At 38.9% G+C, this 17,072-nt stretch overlaps 1 protein-coding gene across 1 annotated transcript in view; it reads left to right on the top strand.

Moving 5' to 3' along the window:
- Positions 1-17,072, top strand: part of TRIM44 (tripartite motif containing 44) — a 130,934-nt gene that overhangs the window by 15,320 nt on the left and 98,542 nt on the right. Inside the window, exon 2 of the mRNA XM_003919993.3 lies at positions 7,143-7,220. Coding sequence (XP_003920042.1) covers positions 7,143-7,220 — 78 coding nt within the window. The remainder of the gene's footprint in view (positions 1-7,142; positions 7,221-17,072) is intronic.

Genomic DNA, 17,072 nt, shown 5'->3' on the forward strand with positions numbered 1-17,072 from the left:
TTTTTAAATATTTACCACAGTTCTTTGAGGTGTAGTATTTATTAAGATACGTTTATATATTATTCAAAGTTAGTGGCATGATTTTTTTTCTTTTGGTCTATTTATTAATTCAACATATATTTATTGAGGCTTAAAATTTGCCAGGTAGAGTATTTTGGGCAGTAGGGAACCTAACAAGGAACAACTCTAAGTCATGGAATTTATAATCTGTGAGCAAAACAGACAGTAAGCAAGTTAAATAATAAGTAATATTTTAAGTAATAAGTGCTATGAATAAACAAACTGGAGAAGGAGATAGGGAGTGACCAGGATGTGGGAATGAGAGGGAAGCTTTTTAAGGATCTGAGAAGGACTTTTTGAAATAGTAACCTGGGTGTAGTTAGAGCCAGTGATGAGAAGACCTAGGGACGTAGTGGTTCAGCTGGAGGGAATAGCAAGTGTAAAGGCTCTGAGATGGAGCAAGTTTATTGAGGGGATAAAATGAATGGCTGGAGTATAGTTGGTAGGGGTGAGGTGGAGGTTGAGAAGTGGGTGAGGTCAGTTTACCAGGTAGCCTGTGGTAAAGATTTTGAGTTTTATTCTAAGTTGTCATAGACTGTTTAAGCAAGGGAGAAAATGATCTGATTTATGTTCTTTTTTTTTTAAATGGAGTCTTGTTCTGCCACCCAGGTTGGAGTGCAGTGGCGCAACCTCCGCTCACTGCAACCTCCGCCTCCTGAGTTCAGGCAATTCTCCTGGTTCAGCCTCCTGAGTAGCTGTAACTACAGGCACGCACCACCATGCCCAGCTATTTTTAGTAGAGATGGAGTTTCAGCTTATTGGTCAGGCTAGTCTCGAACTCCTGACCTCCTGATCCACCTGCCTCCCAAAGTGCTGGGGTTACAGATGCGAGCCACTGCGCCTAGCCTGATTTATGTTCTTAAAACTTCTCTTTCATTCCTGTGTGGAGAATGGGCTGTAGGGTAGCAAGAGTGGGAGCAGTATTGCTGCTTGTACTAGGTTGTGAATAGTGGACATAGTGAAGAATACATACCAACTGGATATGGCATATATTTTAGAGTTAGGCCTAATAAGACTTGCTGATGGATTTCTTTTTTTTTTTTCAGAGCCAAGAATGACTTTATGTCTGAACAACTAAAAGGGATAGCCTAGCAAAGGAGTGGGTTTGGAGTTAGAAAAAGAAGTAATGTTAAAGGAGATGGTAAAAATTTTTGTATGTGGGATGGTGATACTAAAATTTAATTTCATTTCTTTTCGACAAAACTTTGCTTTCTGATTTGATTCCTTAGGAGAACTTCTCTCCTCTCGTCTCCTCTCTCCTCTCTTTTCCTCTCTCCTCTCCCTTAGACAGAGTCTTACTCGGTTGCTCAGGGTAGAGTGCAGTTGATCCCAGCTCACTGCAACTTCCACCTTCTGGGTTCAGGTGGTTCTCATGTCTCAGCCACCCAGGTTGCTGGGAATACAGGCATGCAGCACCACACCCAGCTTATTTTTGTATTTTTAGTAGAGATGGGGTTTCTCCATGTTGGCCAGGCTGGTCTTGAACTCCTGGCCTCAAATGATCTAACTGCTTTGGCCTTCCAAAGTTCTGGGATTACTGGTATGAGCCACCGTGCCTGGCCAAGGAGGACTTCTGTATTCCATCTTCTGATCCTTTTCCACTATTTCTCCCTGGCAAGACCTTCTGGTAAAAATGACCAAGTTGGTTTGATTTTGATTATTATTTTTTTAGAAGAATGATACCAACAAAAGCCAATGGAATGTGGGGGGAAACACCCCAAAGCAGATAGCCAGTATTCTTTCTGAATTTAGTGTCTTCTGATTGATTCTTTGTATTAATAAAATTCAATATTCAGGAGCCAGTGTAGGCTATCTTTGTGGCTTATATTTACATTTTTGCTGGCATGTGACTTTTCTTTTGAGTGCCTAGCTGGTTGTTGGCATTAGACTAGACTGACTTCCGTGAAAGTGCAGAGACCACTTGTCAAGGAATACTTCTTCCTGTTCTTATGCCACTTTTACCTGCCATATTCTACTTTTGCTTCTACCCTTTGCCCATCGTTAAGGCATGTTTACATTAGAGTGAAATGCTATTTATGTGTTTAGGGGTGAATGGATGTGAATCTATCAGGTAATATGTGCTCCTTTGAAGAAAGGCACCCCAAAACACATGGATTTTCATGGTGTTCAAACACAAGGAACCTTAGAGTTAGAAAACTTTTAGAGTTGCTTCCAGGGATAGCAACTTCAAATATCTACCAGATGCGAGACTTTCTCAAGAGGAAAGGAGAAGTAGATTGGTAGGCATGTGATTTCAGAGTGGCAGTAATTTTACATATCCAACAACATGTGGAAGTCTCCAGTTTCCCCAGGGCCTAACACTTGCTGTTATGAGATTTACATTTTTTTTCAGGCTGATGGGTAATAAATGATCTTTTAATTATGAGTGAGTTTGAGCATCTTTTGCATGTTCTGATGTGTTTGCATTTCACATTTCTAGTATGTTTATTTGAGACAGGGTCTCATTTTATCTGTTCATATTTTGGGGGGGATTTCTTTTGGGTTTATTTGGCTTTTTCTTACTGAGCTATAGAAATTCCTTATGTGTTTTTTCTATATTCTTGATACCAGTGTCTTCGATTGTATATGTTATAAATCTTTTTCGTTTAGATCTTTCTGATCCTGGTTTTGTCATTGACCATCTTGTGATTTTGGGGCTGTTGTTTGTCTTCCACAGTGCCGTTTTTGTCTACTGTGAAGTGAGAATATACTACCTTTCAGTTACTGTGTTATTGTGAAATGCCAGTGAAAGAGTATAAGCTCTCTGATTTTTTGTTTCGTTTGATTTTCACCAGCCATTTTTCTCAACTGTAAAGTGAGAACACACTGCTTTTTAGTGTTATTGTGAAATGCCAATGAAAGAGCATATGAAAGTGCTTTGGAGACTAAAGAATACCTTCACATGGACACCATTTTGTCCTTTCTTTGGTTTTATTATGATTCATTCCTAGGAACTGGCTTTTGTGAAGCATCCTACACTTCTACAGATTAATCAAATTCTGAGTGGTGGGTGTCACAATGTAGCATTTGTCTCTTTTTATTCTACACCTTCTTAGGAGAGGAACAAGGTATGTAAACAAGGTATGCTCCCATTGAACTCCTGTGTTCTTGGAATGCATTGGGTGGGATGAAGGTGGAGAAGTACGGATAGCAGGAGAATCCTGCTAATTTACTAGTCATGGTGTGTGCCCCAAGGATTGATAATCATTTCTACTATGGAACTGAATGTCTGTAAGGTTAGAATTAGCCGGCCTTTTGTTATTTTCCTGGTTCATTTCTCAATTAGAACTCAGGATTCAGAGGCAGCTATTCTGTTCCACTAGCTGTTCTGTTCACTAGTTCCCTAACTAGGGAACATATGAGGGTATAATCTCTTGTCTGGCTGTCTTTTGACTAATGGCTGTCCTCAACAACCAACCAAAACATGGTATTATTCTATGGTCTGAGAATACTCAGACTCAGATACCACCACCCTTAAACGCAAACAACCCCATGCACCTGACCTATCTCCCATGCTTTTTTTTTTTTTTTTTTTTTTTTTTTGAGATGGAATCTTGCTCTGTCACCCAGGCTGATCTTGGCTCACTGCAGCCTCCGCCTCCTGGGTTCAAGCGATTCTCCTGCCTCAGTCTCCCCAGTAATTGGGCTATGTCCCATGCTTTTGAAGACCCCTCCTGTAGCCATGACTGTGCCCTTCCATACTGCTCTTCAAGTACCTAACTACCTAAGAATTACCTGGTAAAATGGCCTGAGCTTGCTTGCAGGGCGTGCAGAGCCTCTTCCTGAGTCCATCTGCCTGAAGATGGACCAGCCTCTGACACATGTGTCCCTAGGTCCCACATATGTATCGGGGTGACCAAGAGGGGTACTCTCAGCTTGGACATGCTATCTTGAACACCTGTGCACAAGGCTCCTTGGGGTGCAGGAAGGGACTGGAATGTGGGGAAAGTGGTGGGAGTGGATTGGGGCCAGAGTCCTCCATTTGGACTCTTGCCCCAGCTCTGCAGCTGTCAGGGTCAGGTCTGCCCAGAGGAGCCTCTTCCTTCTGACCAACTGCTTATTTTATGTTTTTTAAAAAAGCCTTTGGGAAAGGTTTTCTTCACTCATTTAGAGACTGAATATAGCAGGCTCACCATAGAGCCCAGTTAATCTTTGTGAATAATTCACAGAGAATGGGTTGGGGAGGTGGAACAGGTGAGTTTCTTTAAGGGAGACTCTTTTAAGGTTCTTCTCCTTTGTCTCTTCCCTGGTTAGGTGATACTGCTGATGCTTTGTGAAAAGGAGGAAGCAATCTGTTGACACACTGAATTTTTATGAAAGGAGACTAGGGTTCCCTTACGCGTTTACATGAGGCACATCTGCCTGCAGACAGGCTGTCTGCTTCTTAGGCATTCCTTCGTTGTCGTTTTATTCTTTTCTGAAGCTTTTAAGGCACAATTTAGTGCATTCCTTTCTGTTCTCTAGAGCTGGGGTAAAGTCATAATACATCAGGGCTCTTGCTGAAGAGCTTAAAATGGGCGCTGGCAGCTGTGATGTTGGGGAAGAGAGCTTTCCAGGGACAAGTGACCTGCTTGTTCAGCCAATGAGAAGCAGGTTAGAGGAATGATATCACCAGACAGCCTTTATTGTCTGATCATCTCGTAAAAGCAGGATTGTGTCTGGCAACTTAACCCTTTTTTAGGCACTTCCAGTCTCATCCGCTCCCTGGTATGTGACTTCTAGGTTCCTTTCCTCAACTGTCTGCTGTGAGACTACAGAAATTAAAGATTAAAATTAGTGGAGGAATTAGGCAAGTTGTAAACCATCATTTTAAAAAAATAGAACTTATTAAAATTAGAACCACTGCTAAAACATCTAAGCTGTGTTTGGAGAGCACATCTAAAGTAGATATTGGTTGTAGGCATGTTATGTCTGAGTTTTACCGTGTAGTCTTGAGAGGCAAGAAAGGTCAGAGGGAAAAATTGAGCCTTTAGTAGCTTATAATTTATATAATCGAATCTTATTTGGTATTTCCTATTTTGGAGGAATTGAAATTAGTTCTGTAAATTTGGAAGATAGGTTATCACTGATCCAGAGGCCAATTTTGAGTAAAAGCTATTTGCAGTGTCTGTTTATTCTTGTGCTTCTTTATTGTCCCTTCCCCCATACAAATGATAGTGATTTTACCTCTTCGTGCTTCCTTTCCCTCTTTGGTAAAATGAATGGTCCTGCCTATCTCATAGAGTTGTTGAGACAAGAAAATAAATGAATTTCTGTGATTTTAGATTGTCCTATATATAGTGTAATGTATTATTATTAGGGCATTCATGTCTTAAGGTTATATGTTCATTCATTGATTAGACTTTTTTTTTTTTTTTTTTTTTTGAGACGGAGTTTCGCTCTTGTTACCCAGGCTGGAGTGCAATGGCGCGATCTTGGCTCACCGCAACCTCCGTCTCCTGGGTTCAGGCAATTCTCCTGCCTCAGCCTCCTGAGTAGCTGGGATTATAGGCACGCGCCACCATGCCCAGCTAATTTTTTGTATTTTTAGTAGAGACGGGATTTCACCATGTTGACCAGGATGGTCTTGATCTCTTGACCTCGTGATCCACCCACCTTGGCCTCCCAAAGTGCTGGGATTACAGGCTTGAGCCACCGTGCCCGGCGACTTTTTACAACTTCTAGATGCTGGGCATAAGAGATACAGAGATATAAAACATATGCTTCTTACCCTTAAGGAACTGAAAACATCATGAGGGAGGCATTAATAAAACTGTTTCATACTTCCTTTTGTATCTACCATGTGCTAGGCTTTGTTCTGAGCACTTGGCATACATTAACTAATTTAATTTTACTACAGTCCTGTGAAATAGATACTGTTATTAGTTCCATTTTACAGATAAAGAAAAATTGAGTCATCAAGAGGGTAAGTAACTTGCCTAAGGTCACACAGCTAGTGTATGACTAACGGCACTAGGGCCATTAGTACTCAGAATCTATACTGACCAATATAGTAGTCACTAGTCACATGTGGCTTTGGAGCACTTGTAATGTGGCTGGTTTAAGTTGATTGGGCTGTAATTGTGAAATACTAGATTTCAGTGACCTAGCAGGAAAAAAAAATCTCATGTTGAAATTACATGCTGTAATGATATTTTGAATATACTAAGTAAAATATGTCAAAATCAATTTTACTTTTTAATTGTGGCTACTATAAAATTATATACATATGCTTGCATTTGGGGCTCACATTAGTGTTTTACTTTACTGTACTACTCTAAATCATTATACTGTAAGAATAGTAATAGCATGTGAAATTTTTGAGCACTCACTGTGTGTCACATACTGTGCTAATACCTTTTAAAACATTGTTTTAATTAGGCCCCAAATAGCCCGGTTTATTATCCCTATTTTATAGAAGGAGGAGAAGGTTTTGAGAAATTTAGTAATTTGCCTGAGATTAATTAACTAGTTAATGGTAAATCCAAAATTGGAACTATATATGTCTGACTCAAAAACCTGTCAGTTTTGTGGGTTTTTTGCTCTTAAACTCCTGGCCTCAAGCAGTGCTCCTGCCTCAACCTCCTGAGTAGCTGAAATTACAGGTGCAAGCTAGCATACCCAGTTAAAAAATCTGTTCTTAATCACTACACTGCAGTTCTATTCATAATTAAATTTCAGGCTGTTTTTTTTTGTTTTAATTTTTTAAGTATATTTAATATTGCATACGTCTATATCTGATGCATAAAGGTTCAAAATAAAAATTACTATTTTATACAATAGACATCTTGTATGAAACTGTTTCACGGAGCCGCAGTGAACACTGGCACAGTTGAGCCTGAGATGAAGCAGTGAGTCAGCCTATACAAATTGTATTTAATTTTTATTCCATATAGTTCTTCCAGTCACTGGGCAATTTGTGTCCTGACTCTCTTTGTCTATAGAGAAGGGGAAGAGGGGAAATGCACCTCTTCTTAGTTGTTTAGCTCTCTTGGCTGACAAGAAAAAAATTGCTTTTTATTTCATTGTCCTCCGAAATACTGTTTGTGTTTGAGAGAGCAACAAAATACTGTCTGGTGACCCCTCACTTTTCTTTCTTCTAGAGCAAAGACTCAGGTGGACTGAAGGCGGCTATGATTGAATTGGTGGAAAGGCTGAAGTTCAAGAGCTCAGACCCTAAAGTAAGTATTGTTTTGGAACTGATTGAGTGTTGACACCCCAAGCAATTTTATTCTCCCTGAGCTAAATTTGTGGGGCATTAATGACCATCTTTCTGAACACTGCATTAAGATTTAATTAAGCCTGTCCATCAGAAACAGTGTCCGGATATGCCTAAAGATAAGTCATCTATTTTTCCCCTTCTTTATTTTATGACTTATGACGCATAATCATTAATTGTTTTCCCTGAACTGCAGACAAGTGCATTTTTAATCTTCCTTTACCAGGGTTCTTTGAGACTTTGGTCCTCTGTGCCCATTAAATGCTGCCAAAGGCATCTGAGAGAAATACTGATCATCTTAATGCCAGGGACTGGAATAGGATCCGGACTCATCTAGTTGGTGTTCAGCACTAGCGTCTTATCTCTCCACTGCTTCCAGGAGCCAGCTGCCACTCAGAATACTTTTTTCTTCATGATCTTGAGTCTGGTTTGGGAACTGATTTCAGTGTCCCAGCCCTTATTTTATTTTATTTTATTTTAAATATGTTAGGGTCTAGAAGATTGATATTCTGGGAGAAACCATAACGGGGTGGAAGTAAACTGGGAACTGAACATGCTAGAGGGACTGTGACTAACACAGACTCCCTTCTCCTTCCTACCCAGACACTTACTGTGGCACTACCTGGTATTGGGGCCAGCTGGCTTTGCCTTAGAATCACAGTTTTTCACAAATAGGGAAAGGAGCATAATTTTATTTTATTTTACTGTAGGTCCTTTTTTTTTTTTTTTTTTCCTTTTTCTTTCTTTCTTTTTTTTTTTTTTAAAGGAATGGGACTAGCGTTTCCTGAGTATCTGCTGATATCCAGGCACTTTGCTAGGACTCTAACGTAATTGTACTAAATATATATATATAAAATTATAGTTCAATGGCATTAAGTACATTCACTTTGGCTTGTTTGTTTGTTTGTTTGTTTGTTTTTTTGAGACACAGTCTCACTCTTTTGCCTAGGCTGGAGTGCAGTGGCACGATCTCAGCTCACTGCATCCTCCGCCCCCCATGTTCAAGCCATTCTCCTGCCGTAGCCTCCTGAACGGCTGGGATTACAGGAACATACACCAAACCCGGCTGTTTTTATATTTTTAGTAGAGACAGGGTTTCACTATGTTGGCCAGGCTAGTCTCGTACTCTTGACCTCAAGTGATCTGCCTGCCTCAGTCTTCCAAAGAGCTGGGATTATAAGCATGAGCCACCATAGCTGGCCACACTTTGTTGTACAACCATCACCACTGTCCACCTCCAGAACTTTTTATTATCCTTAACTGAAATTTTGTACCCATTAAATGCCAAATTCTCATTGCTGCTCTCCCCTTAAATACCTTAATTATTTTGACAACACCGTAAAGTAGCATTTTATTCCTAATTTATTGATAAGAACCCTGAGACTTAGAGAGGTAGACTCATCTGCCCGATACTAGTATAATATGGAGGTGAAATTCAAACTGACTCCAGTGCCTCTACTGTTTGTTTTATGTCGTGCTGCAAACCAAGCACTGGAGTTTATCTCCTTTCTGCCACAGAATCACATTGTGCTTCAGTTTTCTAAACTGAAACGCAATGTGTGGCAGAGCCACAGACGGTGGTAAAGTCTTCAAAAGCTGGCTGCAGCCACAAAAATAAATTTCTCTTCATATGGTGATGAAAGTATTGGGGACATGGGTAAGATCTCTTGTCTTCTGGTGTAGTTAGGGTTCCAGAAGTAGAGTGTATCTTGGTAGATAGAAAAAATTGGGGTAACCTTTATCATCTTTCGTAGCTCAAAGTAGGAGGACCCTTGATAAAAGTTTTTCCTTTAGTTAGGATGAACCACTTATTAAAAGTTACTGAAAGTTTTTCTTACCAAGTCTCTCTGGTTTCTGGGGCAACTCCTGTTCTGCGGGAGACAACCATATTCTGTTTCTGCCAAATTTATAATAAGCAGGGCAGTGAAGAGGGAGAGGATGCGTACAAATCACACTGAGTGTTCTCTATGTATGGCGGTAATACAGGTAAAGTGCTTTGGGAGCCTTTATGAATGCATATAGTGCTTCTGATGGAAAGCTTGCCAGAAGTGAAAGGATTGAGTGGTTGTATGAGAGGAATCCCTGGAAGTGTCAGGGTTTTCCCTTGATGCATCATAAGGTAAAGGATATTTGTAAGGACCTGACTTGATCCTGGGTATATGTGTATACCCGCGCCTCTCTTTCACCTATTCTTTCTTTGCCCTGGGTCATTTGCTACCAACCCATTTTATTTTCAAGCCTCTTCTTAGTCTACCACAAGCATATGCTGTATATACTTGGAGCCAGTTTGAAGAAGGTTGAACCTAATTGTAGAATGACTGCCATGTCAGCAATGGGGGTAAAAAATGGGTCACTTAAATATATAATTTCTGCAACAAAGAACATTTTCCTAGAAATAAATTGGCATCTTCCAAGACAACCAAAGTTTTCTGGCTTTTCTGTTTTCCCACAGAGCCCTACCATGCCCTTTTTTGAGCTGGCCTATTTAAGAAGGGCAAAAATCTCTTAGGCTTTGTGACTTTTGTCATTTCCTGGCACAGAGGCTTTACATAGAAGCACTGATTGAGTCGTGGAGGACTGAGCACTGTCTCTGCCTCACTTCCTCTAGAATTCCCTAAAGCATCACAAAGCTTGATTAGTCCAGACACTGAAGCCTACTGGGGAATGAGTTAATTTTTACCTCTGAGTTTTGCTAGAGATCAGTAGAAGATACCTGGATTAATCATTTTTTTAAATTATAAAATAATACATGTTTATAGATTTAGAAATACAAATATTCATAAAGAAAAAGTAGAATAAATCTCCCCCAAGTTAGCCACTGTTAACAATTTAGTATGTAACCTTCTAGACATTTTTCCTTGTAGAAATACATTTTCAAAATTTTTTTTACAGAATTATACCTGTGGCTTTACAATTGCTTTTTCCTTTATGTATGTCAATAATATAGACTTGATTCTTTTTAATAAGATGCCTCATTTTATCCAAAGCGTTTGTGGGACATCTTTTCTTTCAGACCCAGAGGTTCTTAAACTTTAGTGTACATGAAAATTGCCCAGAACATGTATTAAGATACAGAGTGCTGGGCCACCTCCAGAGTTTTCGATTCAGTTGGCCTGGGGTAACTAGAGAATTTTCATTTCTATCAAATTATCAAGTGATGCTGATGTTGCTAGTTAAGTATCACACTTTGAGAACCTCTGTGCTATACCTTAGCTATTTTTCTCTGTGCTTGTTAATGATTTTTTTTTCCTCCTTTGAACAAATAGAAGAGCCCCTAGAAATAAGTCCAGGTGATTTCAACTTTGAAAAAAAAAAGTAGATAAAAATCTAGGCTTATAAAACTGACAAGTTGAGCAGAGGTAGCAAAGAAATAGGGAGGGGAAAAAGGTGGATTGGGAAGTCAGCTCAGGCTACAAGGACGGGACTGCTTACACTGTCACTTCCAACAATAACAAAGCCAAAAGGAGGGAAATGGGTTTTGATCAGGATTTAGGAGGATGATCAAAGCTCCCTGACATTGTTGAGGTGTAGGCTGAGTTCTGAAACCAGAGGAAAATCAGAAACAACCAGCCATTGTGAGTGAGCCTGAGGAGAGGAATCAGAGCCAGTGATGGTTAAGAAATAGGGCACAGGACCAAACAGTTTTGTGCATGGATGTTGCTGCGTTGAACCCTGTTTTAAAGGATGCATACCTCTTGGCATCTAGAACCCTTTATATCATGGAAGAAGATTACTTTTAATAACAAATAATCTTCAGTTTGTCAAAAGGATTAATAGGAAGTGGTTTTTTACATAAGTTGTCCTAATGTGTTTGACTTGATGCAGTTTGCAAACATTTTTTTTTCTCCAGCCATACTTTGCTGAAACACTTATTGCACAAGCAAAATTTTTATCTGTAAATTGCTTACATTTATGCAGGGCTTTAGGGAAATTTTACAATGTAATCAATCAGGTGTGTGTGTATATATATGTGTGTCTATACTTGGATTTTTAAGAAATTTAAAGCTTTCTTAGTTCTTTATCTTCACAGCTTTCCTTTGTAGTGACTATGCAGTTATCTTTCACAGTTTACTCAGAGGTAACCTAGGCTTAGAAAACACATTGATTCCCTTTCCTTCCTTCCCCTGCCCAGTCCTCAGAAAGCATTGAACCAAAAGAACAACATGCTAAGCCCAATCAAACTAACCTCTTATTATACAGTTCATAATAGCCACTTTCTCTCTATTATGTGTTGATTGCTTTTCTTTCACTGTGATATGCACTGTTCATTGTTTCCTATAACTGGTGTGCTTGAAGTAAACAGTTAACAACACAGTTGTGTGTCTTGGTTTCATATTAATCTTATATTCTCAAAAAGGAAGCATCTTAAAACTTGAGCCAAGTGGCTCACATTATTCCATGACTGGAGTGGGATTAAACATAGGATCTGATCATACCCAAGACTTCCTAAAACAGCAGGTTTTTTTTTTCCTTTTGTTTCCTCTAGCCTCTAGAGGTATTCTTACTGAAGTGTGAAACCAAAAAATTATCTAGCAACATGAAATTAGTTAAATAAATCCAAGAATGGTTTTCTTTTTTTATTTCAGCATTTATGTAGCATTTTATAATTGCAAAATAGCTTTGCAATCATTTTTCATAGCTGATATAATTGGCATGAAACAGAGTCCAGTTCTTCACTCTTCTGTGATAATCAGATTCTTGTCAAAAAATATAAATTTCAAATGTACAGGTAGTGATGAATATAAGCAAAACCTAATTTGAAATTCTTGTTATTGTGTCCTATTATTCACAAAGATCAAGTCAGGCATCATCTTAATCCTTGCCCCATGCCAAAAAAGAAGTATTCCCTGGGGCACTGTTTATCCAAGGAGCCAAAGCAGGGAATTGAGATGCCTCAGCTATCAAGTTGTTACATATAGAAGTGTTCCTTTGGTTGATGAGTTATTAGAATTATTGACCTACTTCTGTACTTTTAATTTAAAAAGTAGGGAATTTTGGAGGTCCTGAGTTATACTTACTTTATCTCTGGATCTTCAGCCCTTATTAGCATGGAGCCTGGCACATAGTAATTGATATGTATTCTCTATTAGAGCAACCCTATAAAAAAAAAGTACTTGTCTTGTTTTATGGATGAATACTTTGAGACTTAGTGGGTTAAATAGCTTGCTAGTTAGTGATGGGACCAGGGCTTAACTTGAGGTTTGTCTTATTTCATGTTCTTCATCCATACTCTATTATTGAATACATGGGTAAATAAATGTATATATTCCCTGGCATCCCTAGCAATACGACCCTTAACTGATTATTTTTCCCTCACACTCTTCTTTTACCTCCCTCTACTGGGATCCTACAGCCACAGCACAGTGCTCCGCAATTTCTGAGAACTAGTACTGGAGCATGGCCTTTTCCAACAGAAAATGTGGGGAGATGGCAAAAAAAAAAAAAAAAAAAAAAAGCCGTAATGCTCAGAGCATTTCGCCCTAGCTAAATAAAGAACTGAGGCAAGTACTTCCACAGTTTGACCTGATTAGTGGAGGACACCAGTTGGGAAAAATACCTGTGCTCTCTCACTCCTGCTCTAAGCTCTGAGGCATGGAAACCACCCAGAAGTAAATGTGGCCCCTTTTTATCCTCTGTAGACAGTTGGGCAAGAGAAAAAGGAGAAGTAAGCTCTTTCTCTCCTTCACCATTCCACTGGCTTTATCAAAACAAACCAGCTTATGCCTCTCACCCTCCCCTATCCAATTATAAAAGAAATACAGATGCTCCTTGAATTACAATGAGATTACATCCCAATAAACCCATCATAAGTTGAAAATATTATGTCAGAAATGCATTTAATACATCCAACCTACTGAGCATCATACCTTAGCCTACCTTAAACATGCGCAGAACACTTACATTAGTCTATCGTTGGGCAAAATCATCTAACACAAAGCCTGTTTCATAATAAAGTGTTGAATGGGCTTGTATAATTCATTGAATACTGTCCTTTTAAAGTAAAAAACAGAATAGTTGTATAGGTACTTGAAGTACAGTTTCTATTGAATGTGTAGCATGTTTGCACCATCATAAAGCAGAAAAATCATAAGTCAAACCGTCATATAGGGACTATCTGTACTTGTTTTCTGTAGAAAAATGTAGAAGACACCAACAAGTATAAAGAAGAAAGAAATAAAACCCACTATTTTTATCCCTGCAGTGGTTTGTAAACTTTGGATACTCACTTTTTTTCTTTTTTTAAAAAAGCAGATTCTTGAGCGTCACCAAAGCATCTAATTTTTTGGTTCTGAGATATGCTTTTTAAATATGCAACCTGGATGATTCTCATGCACATGGTCATATGCATTCTTTTTGACCATACTTTGAGGTGAGAGACACCTATGGGAAAACACTGGATAACATTATGGTTCTTTGCCTTTTGTGCAGAAAATGGTATTATAGATTGAGTATCCCTTGTTTGACATGTTGAGAACCAAAAGTATTTGAATTTTGGATTTTGGAATATTTGTATTATACTACTTGAGCATCCCTAGTCTGAAAATCTGCAATCTGAAATGCCTCGGTGAGCATTTCCTTTGAGCATCATGTCAGTGCTCAAAGAGTTTTGGAGTTTGGAGCATTTCATATTTTTGAGTTTTGGATTTGGAATGTTTAACCTGTATTATATATTATTAAAAGAAAAACTTAAGCTGATTTAAATTTAAAGGAGTTTAATTGAGCAATGAACGATTCGCAAATTGGGCAGCCCCCAGAATCACAACAGATTCAGAGAGACTCCGGGAGTGCCTTGTGGTCAGAACAAATTGGTAGACAAAAAAGTAAAGTGACATGCAGATATCAGAAGTGAGGTACAGAAATAGCCGGATTGGTTATGAATTGGCATTTGCCTTATTTGAACAGTTTGAACACTTAGTAGTATATGACTGGTTGAGGTGTGGCTGCTGGGATTGGCCAAGACTCAGCGATTGTAACAGGCACATACTTCTAAGTTAGGTTTTCATTCTTGTCTGCCTATTAAGTTAGGTTGTAGTCCATCCACAAAGACTCAAATACAGAAGTGCAGAGTCCTTCTTAGGCTGTATTTAGTTTGTTTTAACAATTCCCCCCTTTTGGTCATTTTCTTAATTTTGAGAGATTGACTAAAACTTTAGTCATTGATGTCAGTATTACCATCATAAATGTACTTCATTTGGTCTTGAAACCCACTGGGAAACAGTAGAACAGTGAGTCTTACAAAGATAGGCACAAGGCTGAGTAGCAGGTATCTCTATGCTGGAATGTCCTGTTTACAGGAGAAAAACAAAACCTGTTTTTTTCTGGTGTGAGACCTATGTTTCTTTAAAGTCTTAGTTTGATTATGTCACTTTTAGCATGAGCAACTCCATTTTTGTTTGGTCTGTTGGGGCCTGGTGCATGAGCTCAGTCTAAAACAATGGCATCCCATAATTTTGATTTTAAAAACTCCCCCTTTTCAGCCAGGTTCTCACTTAGGTGAGCATGACCAAAACTTATGACCTTAGCGCCACTCTCAGTTACCATCATTTTGGGTTTCCAGTCTCAGCATGTCATTCATAGGTTATGGTGCCCTATAATACTTCTTTCAGCTCTTGTCATTCTTGTTAAAGAGAGACCATTTGACATTCTAGAGATGGCTGTATGCAAACATTTAAAACCTTTGAAAGAATAGAGTACACCAGAAAGACTATTATTATGACTATTGAAAGGTTAATAACAAGAGTTTGGAGTATGCTCCTAACCCAGGGTCCCCATAAAGCAAACCACCTAAAATCAAATATATCAAAGAAAGCTAGAGTCTACTCACTTAACCAAGCAGTTTCTTCATTAATCCCCCACAACTAAATCTCTATAATACCAGACTTTTTCTCTATAGGCCAACAGCTGCACATACACAGATACTTTTCTGTTTAGCCAATTCTATTATTTAGTATAACTTTAGCAAGAGAATTTAAAGTCTGTTGTGTAACCATAGCCTTTACAGTAGAATCTGCTATAGAGCCGATTATGTGGGATTCATTCTAATCATTGCCTTTTTTATTCCAAACCATGGACAAAGGATCTAGCAAATTATGCCCTTCTCGAAGAGTGAAAGCTTCCTGGCAGTGTTTTTTGTTGTTGTTGTTGTTGTTGTTTTTGTTTTTTGAGACAGAGTTTCACTCCTGTTGCTCAGGTTGGAGTACAATGCTGCGATCTGAGCTCACTGCAATCCCCGCCTCCCAGGTTCAAGCAGTTCTCCTGCCTCAGCCTCCCGAGTAGCTGGGATTACAGACATGTACCATCATGCCCAGCTAATTTTGTATTTTTAGTAGAAATGGGGTTTTTCTCCATGTTGGTCAGGCTGGTCTTGAACTCCCAACCTCAGGTGATCCACCTGCCTCAGCCTCCCAAAGTGCTGAGATTACAGGCATGAGCCACCCTGCCCAGCCGGCAGTATTCTTTTTAATTCATGATGTAGGTTAAGAGGAGTGAATTAATGTTCTGTTTCTGACTGATAATGAGGCAACATATGTACCATTAAAATGTCTACCCTACATTGGGCCTTCATCTTTTATCTTATGAAATATAAGGTTATCCATGTGTAAGCCTGGCTGCAAAATCCTGCACAAATAAAAGTATACTCTATAAGTGCACACAACAGACCCCCTTTCATTTCTGTTGTTTGTAGAAGCATAAATAAGAAAAAATATTCATAGAGTCTCATGATAGTAGAAGTCTTGATCTGTGATCCTGAAAATAGCTGTTCACATCAAGGATGCCATCTTCTGGGGAGAGATTACCTGGGTAGCTTTACTCTAAGGGTTCTAATGGGTGTACATGTCTAAGAGTGTGGAAGGACCCTTCTCAGTTGTGAGATTATGAACCGAAAATTCAAGGTTCCAAAGTTTTGCTGCAATGTGGATGGCAAGAACAGTTTTTCTCTGATGTTCTTAGAGGATCCAGTCTTCAGGTTCTAGATTGTGAAGGGGTTGACTGTCCTCAGTGAACCATAAAAAGCTTTCTTTACCTGGTGAAAATGCACTGTGGGATAATAACTTAGTGTTATAACATTAGCCTTCTCACATGGGAGAGCTTTTATACAACCAGAAAACATGGATTGAAAATAACAGTTGAATGAAATTTTTAAAAAAATACATTTAAATGGCCCATGAGGTGATGAAATGTACCTGAAGCTTTGATTTTTTTTTTTTTGCAGGAATATAGAACCAAACATTATTTATAAACTATTTTAGCAATTTGTAAGTCACCACACCAATATATTCAATTTGTATCATTTTTTCCTTTTCCATGACAAGTCATGGAATACAGAACTTTTAATAACAAAAGCTTTCAGGACTCAGGAAGGACAAGGTGGCCATCCTGGTTCTCCATGAGTCCATGCTTAATTAACATTGGACTTATGTCCTCCTGAGTACCAGTTGTTTCTTCAAACTTATTGCATAGCACTCATAACTGATGGGTTATCATGGGTAATTTGACTTAGACCATAGAGTTCATTCAAATTGTGAATCTGAACAATTTCAGTATCAGCTGATTTTGCATTAAAATCTGGCAAAGTATTTTCTTTTCTTTTCTTTTTTTTTTTTTTTGAGATGGAGTTTCGCTCTTGTTACCCAGGCTGGAGTGCAATGGTGCCATCTCGGCTCACCGCAACCTCTGCCTCCTGGGTTCAAGCAATTCTCCTGTCTCAGCCTCCTGAGTAGCTGGGAGTACAGGTGTGCACCACCATGCCCTGCTAATTTTTGTATTTTCAGTAGAGATGGGGTTTCACCATGTTGACCAGGATGGCCTCGAT

This window comes from Saimiri boliviensis, chromosome 6 (genome assembly GCF_048565385.1).
Source record: "Saimiri boliviensis isolate mSaiBol1 chromosome 6, mSaiBol1.pri, whole genome shotgun sequence".
NCBI classification, from domain to species: Eukaryota; Metazoa; Chordata; class Mammalia; order Primates; family Cebidae; genus Saimiri; species Saimiri boliviensis.